The sequence below is a fragment of the Calliphora vicina genome, chromosome 5, assembly GCF_958450345.1.
Source record: "Calliphora vicina chromosome 5, idCalVici1.1, whole genome shotgun sequence".
In the NCBI taxonomy this organism is placed as follows: domain Eukaryota; kingdom Metazoa; phylum Arthropoda; class Insecta; order Diptera; family Calliphoridae; genus Calliphora; species Calliphora vicina.
Genome location: NC_088784.1, coordinates 76,662,538 through 76,674,635, shown reverse-complemented (window position 1 = coordinate 76,674,635; position 12,098 = coordinate 76,662,538). Strand labels below are relative to the sequence as shown.

Here is a 12,098-nt window from a genome sequence, read left to right as displayed (position 1 = left end):
AAGAGACATTTTTTGAGAAACTTGAAGAACTAACATTAGTAAATAGCTACCGGGAGAAGCCGGACGGTCATCTAGTTTAAAATAAAATATAAGAAAGCTCCATACAGTTATCTGGTCTCTATAAAAAGTTACACGCATCCAAATTCGGACTATCTAAAATAGGACATATTTTTTAAGTTTTTTTCCCAAAAAGTCTTCATATTACATCTCTAAGTGCTGGTTCACACACCAGTCAAGTTTACTTCCGCAAGTCTTGAGTTTGTAAATTTGAGAGGACAGGAGATGGGAAAGATTTCCCTCTTTTTCTTCCTCTCTCTTCTATAAACTAAAGAATTGCTCAAGCTAACTTTTTTTGTATACCGCGTGTAAAGTAACAAGTAAGAGAGCAATATTCTGCTGTGCCGAATCTTAAATACCCTTCACCAAATTATACTTTAAAATAAAAATTTTTAGGTAAACAAAATTTAAATTTTTTCCAGTTGTTTTCTCGAAATTGTTTTTTAAATTTTAAAAGATTATTTTTTTTTAATTTAAAAAAAAAAATTTAATTTTTAATTTTTTTAAATATTTAGTGAACAAAAAAAATTTGTTGGTGAAAAAAAAATTCGGGTTAAAAAATATTTTTTCCGATTTTGACCCAACTTACTATGGTTTTATATACGTCGTTGCACAGGTCTTTGAAATATCTATCATTAGATATCCATATTGTCTATATTAATGATTTAGTAATCCAGATATGGGTCAAAAATAGGTAAAAAATCGAGGTTGTCCTGGTTTTTTCCTTATATCTAAGCCATTTGTGGACCGATTTTCTCGATTTTAAATAGCAACCAAGCCGGAAGAATTTCGGAGATATTGATGTATGAATCCGCTATCTATAACGATCCAGAATATATATACTTTGTGGGGTCGCAAATGACATATATATACCTTTGCCACTCATGGCGAAGGGTATAAAAATTGGCTTATTTAAGGGAATATGGCTTATTTAAGACCAAACAGTGTAAACGATGAACTTTCAGATCTTTTGCTATTCTTTTGAAAGTCCATATTGGATTGGTTTGAAAGTTTTAATAATAATTTGTTGGAACAAGGATAAGTTTTGGCTGGAATAGTGCGTATACGTTTTTTCTGACACATTCTTTATATCTACCCTTCAGGAGTCTACCAAAAATCAGGCCTTCTCTTGAAATGTTGAACTTCACATTACAAAGAGACACCAAATGACAACTGACTCTCTGTACTGCACCTTAGAAAGTAGATATTTTAGTTCTGGTGTGTAAAATAACTACTTTCTAAGGTGCAATACAAACTAAAGATCCAATTTGAATACACTATAGAATATTTAGAGAGACTAAAGTGACAAATGACTTCACTCTTAATTACCTGGGATGTATAAAGTAACCAACTGACTTCCCTTTCACTACAAAGAGCACATACGTGTCAAATATCCCAAAATATATAAATTTGAGTCAGCCAAGTGATCAGAAATTAATAAAAATTACTGTCGATAAGGGATACTATTCGTGAAACTGCTGAATTATTATTGTATCACTATGTATTCATTATATGGTCAAAAGTTCCTATTAAATAACTTTAAATCAAAATAAAAGAAAACAACGTTCTCTTCATGCTTCCATTCCTTTTTGGTCCTTATCCAGATTATTTTATATAATAAAACTCTTACAAATTATTCGTTTACTAAATCTTAAATTCTACATGATTAATTGAATTTTCGATTATTGTGTTAATTATAAATTATAAATACATACACCTACAAAAAATATAAAAAAAAAACAATTAAAATATACATATATTTATAAATAAAACTTAATAAATTTTTAGCGTATTAAAAAGATTCATTGAAAAAGAATAAAGAAAACTCTTCAAAAAATAAATTCAATTTTTTTTTCAACTGGAGCGAGTTAGAGGTTCATTTCATTAGTTTTTATATGTATAAATATGTGGGTTTTCCATTTTAGATTCCTAATGTAAACTAAGCAAATTGTGCACTTGTTAATGTATTGTTTGTGGCCGTTTCCGTTTCCTCATCACTGGCATTCTGATCAAGCTTCTCAAAACCACTGCGTTTGTTGCGCTCCATAAGTAGGCCGCCAAGTTTAAAGCCATCTGGTTTTGAGGGAAAATCCCAGGCATGTCGTCGATTATTGGAACCAAATGGCATGCAACCTTTAAAGAGATATCGAAATTTATAAAAATTATATTTTATAGTAATTAATTGTCTCTACGTCTGTTAAGGTTTTTATAAAAGAAAAAAGTTATTGGCTAAAAATGCAAAAAAAAAGAGAGAAATCAAGTTTTTTATATGTTCGTAAAAATTTATACAGGATCATTGTTTTTCAGACCTTATAGCACAACTTCAGTCAAGGTATTCTCCCAGCATCAACATGCTTACAACAATGGGAAATCAGTGCTTCATTGCTTGACATTAGAGTTTTTCACGCGGATTCCCGGGAAGGGAAATCTTGCATTTTAAAATTTAATAATTTGTTCTAGGCGGGAATTCCCAGGATCCCGGGAGATTTCAAAGTTAATCCCGATTTCCCGGGGTAATCAGGCGGAATATGCTATCAATTTCTGATACAATGGGCCAATACTTGTTTCTTTAGTTTTAACCCACCGAATAAAGAAATGGAGCTATTCAAAAGGAAATTAATATATACCACCCAAAAATGTGGGGAGAAGTTTTTTGGCTATCAAAGGACGCAAAGTTCTTGGAAGTAATAGTTGATAATAAATTAAAATGGATACCGAATCTAAAGGAAAGGTATAGGGAGAACTTTGGTTAACAAATCACGTTTTATTTATTGGATATATAAGGCCAATCCTAGCACATACACTTCAAAAACACAAATTAGGCTAAGCCAGAATGGACAATGGGGGATCTGTGAAACACGGCACTAAATTAGAGATTTTCATTATAACTGACCACCAAACATCTCAAATTTGTTGGGATAAGGAGATTATAACGAACAACCACCAAGGGAAAAACGGGAGAATTATTGAAGTATACACGGATGGCTCCAAGAAGGAGAATGGTACAGGGAGTGGTAAGTTAGGTATTTCAGGCCAAAATACTCACAGCAAAACTTATATCTATGGAACCGATAAACAAGAGCGATAATACATTCTACATGGATTATCAAGCTACATTAAAGGCACTATATAACATGAATATTAGATATAAGCTGGTCAGGCGTTATAGCTAGGGTTTTTAATTTCCCGACCTTTTTTGATTCCCGGGAATCGGTAAAATTTTTCTCTACATTCCCGGGTACCCGGCTATTCCCGAAATATATAATAATACTGTAAACTATGGATATTATAGCAAAATTTCATATACAAACTTAGTATTAGTATCATTATATATAGAACTTCGTAGTAATTAATTCAATTTGAGCTTAATTCACTAAAATCTTAATCCGTAATTAAAAAATTTCAGCCTTTCATTTCATAAATCCATTCCCAATATCTAATTATTTAGCTTCCTTCAAAGGCTTTATTTAAATTGAATTAATTAAGTTAATTAATAACAGAATTTATTCAAACTTTGAATGATTAAATTTTTGTTGATTCAAACCTACTACAAATTGAGTTAAAATGTTTTTTCTTCATTCAGTTTTATTTAACTTTTAATCATTTTCAAAATGAATTAAAAAATAAATTTCATAATCCTTTTAGTAAAAGGAATGAATTCATTCCATTATAGTTAAGACATAAAATTTATGTTGATATCGAAAATTTCCAAATTATTGGATTCAAATGTGAATTTTTATAATACAACATCTGCAAAACACACTCATTATAAAGCTGATATTGTTACCAAGGACTATTGCTGTGTTTCCTTTCAAGGCCAAAATCATTTCTATACTTGAAAATACCAAATGGTGTGCCGCCATCAAAAGTAGGGGACTTTGATCTACTAGAGGTTTGTGGTATAATTCACACTGGTCCATCTTGACATTGAAGATTTTTCACCTTTATTTCTAGATCGTTCAGCTTTCCATAGGCATTTTTAAATGTTCATTCGAAAAACCCCAAATAAATAATAAGTGGTATATTGTTGCCGAGATATAAACGAAAAATTGTAAAAAATAAACTTTTCACTTTTTTTTAAAAAAAAATAGAGTTCTAACATGTTTTCTTTGTAGTTTCGTCAGTTTTTAATTCCCGGGAATCGGGTAGTGAAAAATTGGCAAAAATTCCCGGGAAATTAGTCCCGGGATAAAAACCCTAGTTATAGCAGAATGCTACAGGTTCTCAAGGAATACCACGCATTGAATCTGTGCTGGGTACCAGGTCACAATATTATACAAGGTAATGAATATGCTGACGAATTAGCACGTGCAAGGGCAGATGTGATATCAACACCGGATGTTTATCCTGGACTTGATGTTGAATATAGAAATATAAAGAATAAATTCAAAATTGAATCAGATACTCGTTTGCTTACGATGTAAGCAAGCGAAAGTTCTATGGAATCCTAAATATAACATCAAATTGAGAATAAGGATGGAAAAATATGAACTAAGGTATTATTACCGGCCACACTGAATTGAGATATTTCCTTAAGAAAATACGTTTATGTATTGATAGCAATTGTAGATGCGTTGCATAATCTCGCTATCGATTTAAATGTTTTGAATCTAATTTCTTGAGGGGGATAAATCAACTGAAGATGGTGAAATATATAAAATTGACAAAGCTATCATCAGTATCATCAGATCACTACAAATGAGGTCTACTTCACTGCACAATTATTTATCTGACGACTCACTATGGATCAGCATACATGGTCTTGTGAATGCACACAGAACTCTGGGTGGTCCTCTTCTAACCTAGCCTAAATGGAAGGCAAATCTGTTAAAAATCTACTTCACTAGCAGTTTTCACCTTCAGTTTTACCAATCATTGTTGATTATTATGTTGAGAGTGTGGCAGCAAGGAAGTTACTCAGGCTATTTCAATCTTCGTTAGTGAAACCTTTGCGGGTAGGTCACTCTAGGATACTGTATGAGGCAGGTCTTATCATCATTCCTTCTGAAATTTCTGATCATAGAGTAGCGACCTTCAACTTCGGTGCCTCACCCCCAGTAGGGATAATTGGGTAGGATTCGATCAACTGTTCGATGGGGGTGCAGTTTTCACTGACACATCCAAGATGGACTCTTTTATAGGGGCCGGGGTTTATTTGGTCGACATGGATATCAAACGTTCATATAGACTCTCTAACGAATGCAGCGTCTTCCAGGTAGGTATATTCGCGATCTGGAAAACCACAGAGTTGATAAAGGTACACGTCAATGAGTGCTCTGTAGTGACTATAAATGTGGTCAGGCGGCACTTAAGGCTCTGAAATGTAATTTAATACATACCAGCTTAGTGGAAGACTGTAAGAGAGCTCTCGAGGAGTTATTGGTACACTACTCAATAAGATTGTGTTGGAAACCGGGGCACTGCGATATACAAGGAAATGAGGTAGCAGATGAACTGGCTGGACATGGTTCTGATTTAGATCATGATACTATATGTCACTACCACAGGTTAATATTTTAAAGATTCCGTGACTCCACCAACCAATCCTGGAGCAATAGGACGGATGGCAAAGTGTCCAGGGCCTTTTGGCCAAAACTGAATGCAGATGCAACCAAAACACTGCTTGAGTCAGGATTCTAGTAGGAGTGATAACCGGTCATTGCTCAATTGGGGCCTTCAAAGGTAAATGGGATAATGGCACACAAGATTTCTGTTGGGTGTTTGGGGACGTAGAGGTGCTAGAGACAGTAGAGCATATTATGGGCAACTGCCCTAGACTACAGGGTCATAGATTTAAATGGCTAGGAAACAGATTTCTGGATGAACTCGGTAGTGTTGCTGGCTGTAAACTGTGTAACATACTAGATTTTATTAGGGGAATAGGTTGGCTATTTAAAGGACGTTCTAAAGCGATTCCAAAACGGTAACAAAATTTGTTCTTTCCCTATGCAGTTTTGGATTCTTTTTCCTCACAATCTCTCTTTACTGTATATATCGCACACCCAGTTCAAAAGTGACACAACTCAAAAATTAATTTGTCGGCTTATATAAACCCGAAAAATTAATTTTACGCTTAAACTATGCACAATACACTTGTTTATATGTATATACAAAAGAAACACTAATGTCTTTCATTATGTTTCAATTGGTACATATTTATTTTCGATTTCAAAATTAAAATTTTGAGTTGTTTCACTTTTGAACTGGGTGTGCGATATGACTCTTGAAGGGAATCACCATGGACCTTGTGGTCTCCGATTGGAAGTGCACATAGTGCACACCCCTGCCAAACTAACTAACTAACTACGGAACAATCATACAAAACTTAAACTTTAGTTTTAATACTTAAGTAAAAAAGGACCATATATTAACGATAATCGCTGAACAGTTATAAAGTGTAATAAAAATGATTTTGAAAAAATTATGATAAACAAATATGTAAAATAAACAAATGCAACAAAAAAACAAACAAAACAAATAATACAAAAAAACAATTATTTTGAAATACATAATAAATTTATTTTTTAAACATAAAAAAATGAGATTACATTAAATTAATTACAATAATTATTGTAGTATACACATAGAAAAAATAAAATCGTAATACAAAACATACATATAAATATAAAATATGTGTTTTAATAAATTGGATGTGTTTTAAATTTAATCAGTTCACGAACTAAAACATACAGTTTGACTATGGAATTTACAAATAACATTAAATAAAACACTAGCACACTTAGTAAGATTGACGACTATGTAATGTTGAAAGTGAAGAGAAATAAAATGAGATATGTACTTTGGGATAATATTCAGAGTTCCAATCAAAAAGTTAATGTGTAATTACAAAACCAACAGATCATACACTAAATAGAAAATATTTGTTGTTTCTGTAATTGTTGTATATTGATTAAATCACTTACATGGCTGTTTTAGCTCAGGGTTACACTACTCTAGAAAATGTTTGAATTGTTTAAGGAAATAGCTACACATACAACTAATTAAAGTTATTTGATGAAAAACTAACAAAAACTTAATTAGTCATTATTAATAGGAGGCTGAAATGAGTTATTTATTAGGCTTAGTTATTATTTTATCGGTTAATCTGGAAACAAACACATAAACTGTATAAGTTTAAGCTACGTTTAATTCCTACAAACTAGGTCCATAAAAAAATGTTGATGTTAGTAGCTTGATGTTAAAATCACGGAATGGTAAAACAAGATGTTTTTTAAAATGAAACATTTTACTTGCATTAAATGTTTGTGTTTCTGTAGTGCCTGTGTATATTTTTGAAAATATGGGAGATCTATGAAAATTCTACAAAGTTTTGCTACTGGTTGAAGAGTTATTTTGAAAATAGGCTAAATATTGGAAAATTTTAAACAAAATGAGGGCAAATAAATTAATGTAATTAAATCAAAACTATAAATAGAGCTGCCTTAAAAACACAATAATCACAAAACAGGTATAATTATTAATTAATAGAAGAACAAAAGAAAAAAAAAAACATATAAAAAGTACAAAATGAGGAAAATGTTTGGGTATATAGTTTTAGTTAAAAATTAAGGACATTCATCACAAATAGTTTGAGTAGAGGCTACCAATTTACGATAGACCAATTCACTAGGTTGGCCTACGGTTAAACTGGCGGCATTACCTCGTTTACGTCGTCGGGCTATTAGCAAAGCCAAACCGAATGTTAGAAATGCAAACAGCAGCATTAGAGAGGCCACCAGAATCGCAGTAGCTCCAGGTCTATGATGTGGAGTGTCACTAGTAATTTCCAACATAACCGAGGGGTCGGCAGGGCTGTCCGAACTTAAAACATCTGATTTTTGTGCTGCTTCTAGGCTGGCAGATTTCTCCTTACTGACTTCAATTTCAACATTGGCGGTCGGTTTGGCAGCCGATAGTGGTATAGATTTAACTACAGATTTGTGCAGAAATTTATGTATTCGCATAGGATTTAGTTCGGCCACATAAACTTCATTGCCATCGTTTGAGACGGCCACATCATGAGGATTAGAAAATTCCATGTCATTTGGTCCAAATTTCCCTGTTACCTTTTTGGTATTGAAATCCATAACATAACCACGCACTTCATTATATTGTTCTGTTTTTAGACCCAATTCAGCTGTGGGACCATTCACTATTATAAATTGGCCACCTATTAAATGGAAAATTTAAAAAAAAACAAACAAAAACATAAGAATACTTAAATTTTAAAGTCAAAAAATCAAACTTACCCTGCGCTGGGGTATAATCCATACTAAACAAACGATCTCCTATAATCTGTGAATGATATTGTGAGTGGAATGTACCATTGGACCAATAGAAACACTGAACCCGTCCATTTTCACGATCTGCTGCACAAATCAATTCCTGTTCGGGTACCAGCGTTAAAGCATGCGGTATAGCAAAGAAATTTTGTGGTGCCACCCCGAATGATACTCCAGAAAATGTATTTTGTCCCCAGTGTAAAATTTTCTCTCCCTCTTTTGTGTATTTTAGAATGCGCGCATTGCAATAACCATCCGCCACAAAGAAATCACCATTCTCCAATACGGCTACAGATGTTGGTTTACAGAATTTTGTTTCTCCAGCACCGGGCGTAAAAGCGATGCCTAATGTCATTAGCGGCTTATCGTTTGAGCCTCGTGGTCCGAATTTGAAGACTTGATGTAGAGCAACATCTGTTATCCAAACATTATCCTCGTGATCAATCGTTAAACCATGAGGCATGTAAAACCTTAAAAAATTAATTATGGAGGTTTTACGATAAAAAATAGTTGCTAAAGTTTTTGCTTTTTTAAATTTATTTAAAAACGAAATAAAATTTTCAATGAAAAAATCTTTTTTTTCGAAAAATTTATTAACAATAAATTATTTGTTTAATTTCTTTACTTACAAATTTTTACCCCAATCATATACTAATTTTCCAGTTTCTTTGTCCAACGCCAAAACCGTACTATCACGTATAGCACCTTTGCTGCGTTTTGTAAAAACGTTATTTCTTGCAAAGGTATCTTGTTCCCAAACACGATCACAACGATGAAAGATAACAACATTGCCAGCCTTATCAAAACTCACAGCTGTAACTGAACCCAATTTAATATTCATTTCAGGCCATGCCGCTTGATAAACATATGCTGCAATACAAAAAATATATATAAATAATAACAATAAAGCGATAAATATGCATAAATATTCACAAACTTACTGATATTCAATTTATTGATTTCTTTTTTAACATCAACCTTTTCAAATTTATGCTTATCCGGCCACACTGCATCCGATGAACTGCTACTGCCCTGCATAATCTGCTGAAAACGTTTATCATTGTTTAGCATTTGTTCTTCGGTTACCAATGGAAAATAACGTTGTAAACTGAGTTTCTAAGAAAATAATCAGACATTCAAATGTAAATTAGAATTGTTAGTTTGTTATTTTCTGTTGTATTGTTATTTGATCTTATAATGTATGAAAGTACTTAGTATTAATTACTTTCAAGATAATTTTGTTGTAATAAAGTAATTAGCAAACAAATTATTGTTATTGTGTGATATTAAATGTGCAATTCAGTTAAATAATTATAAATTATAGAAAAACAGCAGGGGTTGAGAATTGGCGGCACTTGTGTTTTAAAGTGGAATTTTTCGAAAGTTATCGCTGTTAAGTTCAAGGCGATGCCCTCGAAATTTGAAAAAAATTTCGAAATTAACCAAAAAAGTAAAAGAAGCGAAATCATTCCAAGGTTTTTTAGATTTTCAACAAAAGAAATCTCTACACCCACTTTCTGAAAACCTACTGCTGATCGTATACAATGTATCAAAGAACATTTAAACTGGTAGAAACAGAAATGGGGAAAACTATTCTATTTTTATATGCATAACAAATACAATGTGAGAAGCAGTAATGGAAGAGCATTTTTAAGACGAAAGAGATTGAACACCAAGTACACAAATAAGACAGTCAAGTTTGACGGACACAATATTATGTTATGGGGCATTTTTTCATTGTGATACGCTTCAGGATGTTAAGAAAATAAGGTGAGAAAATAAGTACAGACCGGGGTTCTCCAAAGACTGTCACTTAAAAGAGCTAGAGCTAGATAATATAAAATGTTTTCTACTGTTCCTACATAGCCCAAATCATCGCACATCTTACAAAAGTACTGTGTACCACTATCCAGTTTACCAATGAAGCCCCCAATTGAGCAGTGACCAGTTATCACTCCTACTAAAGATCAGAGACTTTTCTATCCAACCAAATTGATATTTTGGTCAAATAGCAGTCAAATTATCCAAAGCAATGCTGAAATATAATGCGGTTGATATTCATCTATAAACCATTCGTATTCCAAGTGCCGAAAAGCTGCATCTGGCTACTGGATATACATATGTAACTTTATGCATGACAATGACGCCAAGCATTATTCTCTGTTAATAAGGAATTGCATGCTATAGTTATAAAGACACGAGTTCAAAAAGCAATTCGTCATCTATCCAGCAGATTAAGTCAATTTTAACGAAAGAATGGTAAAAGTTTTCCCCAGAATTTACCAAAAAAAAAACTGCCGTACTCGATGCCTAATAAACTGGAGTAATTTACAAATTGTAACAGTCAGTTCATAAATTGCAAATTTTAAGTTATAACAAGGTTTTGGGACTTTAATAAGATTGACTTAACTACAATTCCAGAACACAGAAAGCTACATTTTAGAATGTGTCAAAACATAAACTATGTCAACTGATATTAACGAAATAATATTTTTAACAGCATCTATAAAAAACTACATTAAAATGTCCTTAATCCTTGCAAAGTAAATAACATGTTGAATCTTTTTGCTATAAAAATACATGCGTAGGCATTGCAACGTAGTACATACAGTTTACACCCACGTCCATATTTGTGGGTTATTAATAAAAAAAATACAAATTCTGATGACGTTTGGTGGCTTTTTTTATATTTATTTTATCATTCATACCTTTTTTATACGTCACAAAAAAACCAGACGCCGCTTTAGGAAATGAAACAAATCAATAAAACAACAAAAAAATGCCCAATAATAACAAAAATAACAACAAATACTATTATATACAAAAATATTATAGAAACGGTAAACAAATAATAAGTAATACACAAATTACAAATACAGCCAGTAGAGAAACAAACAAATTAAGCCAGCTGTAACCATATGTTGTTGTTAAATTTGTAAAACAAATTGACCATAAAGAAATTCATGAAAAACAAAAGAAATTATTTCACATTTGTTACTAAATAACGTATGGCAAAAAATTATTATAATCTCATTGTCTTTCAAGTTGTATTGTTATTTAAAAAACCTTTTGCTCATATTCTTTTATTTCTCATCGTGTATTAAAATTACCTCATCTGTTGCTGATTCAATTATAAAAACCGTCAATACAATCAACCAAGTTCCCATTAGCTGCTGCTGTATACGCATTTTTATGTTTTTTTCTGCTTCAAATGCTTTTGTTTTATTAAAAAAAAAAATAGAATATAAAACTGCGAAAATCTTTTTCCTTTTTGGGAATGTGGTTTTGAACACTTAATACTTTTTTACACTTCTTTAAAACACATTTGTATTGTTATTTGAGTTTACTTTTCAATTCTTATTATAATTTATAAATATTTATTGTGGTATTCTTTTTATATCAAAATTTTGTTAAATGCTCCGCAAAAACAATAGTATTTTTTTCATCTGCCATCAAGGCAGCTTTTTCCACGACTGCGGTTGATTTTCTATGTTTTGTTGTTTTTTGGTTTGGCATTGCCATATCAAAATGTTATGAGTTGTCAAACCAGCACACATGTCAAAAGCATATGTTTACACTGAAAAAAATACTAGGGGTATTGTTTGATTGAAGTGTTTAATCGATTAAAATTTATAATAATCATAGACTGAAATATAAGAATAATGCCCTAATTTATACTTTTTTTTAAAATTAATGCACTTTTTTGGTTTGTATTTAGAATCAAATAAAATGTGAACTCTATTCTTAATCTTATTGTTT

The 12,098-nt window shown here is 31.9% G+C and overlaps 1 protein-coding gene across 1 annotated transcript; it reads right to left on the bottom strand.

Annotated features, from left to right (window-relative positions):
* Positions 1-1,622: 1,622 nt before the first annotated feature.
* On the bottom strand, positions 1,623-11,803 carry Pal1 (Peptidyl-alpha-hydroxyglycine-alpha-amidating lyase 1). Its single transcript, XM_065514325.1, has 6 exons — positions 11,450-11,803; positions 9,281-9,455; positions 8,969-9,209; positions 8,307-8,809; positions 7,718-8,227; positions 1,623-2,190 (listed from the first exon to the last, which is right to left on the bottom strand). Exons 1-6 carry the CDS (start codon positions 11,525-11,527, stop codon positions 1,997-1,999), a joined length of 1,701 nt encoding a protein of 566 aa, XP_065370397.1. The 5' UTR covers positions 11,528-11,803; the 3' UTR covers positions 1,623-1,996.
* Between the last annotated feature and the right edge of the window lie 295 nt (positions 11,804-12,098).

Excerpts from the sequence above, each read along its gene's own strand:
- Pal1 (XM_065514325.1), bottom strand. The coding sequence starts at position 11,527 with ATGCGTATACAGCAGCAGCTAATGGGAACTTGGTTGATTGTATTGACG. Across the intron at positions 9,210-9,280 it reads AATCAATAAATTGAATATCA|CATATGTTTATCAAGCGGCA; the intron begins GTAAGTTTGTGA and ends TTTGTATTGCAG. Across the intron at positions 8,810-8,968 it reads TATGATTGGGGTAAAAATTT|GTTTTACATGCCTCATGGTT; the intron begins GTAAGTAAAGAA and ends TAATTTTTTAAG.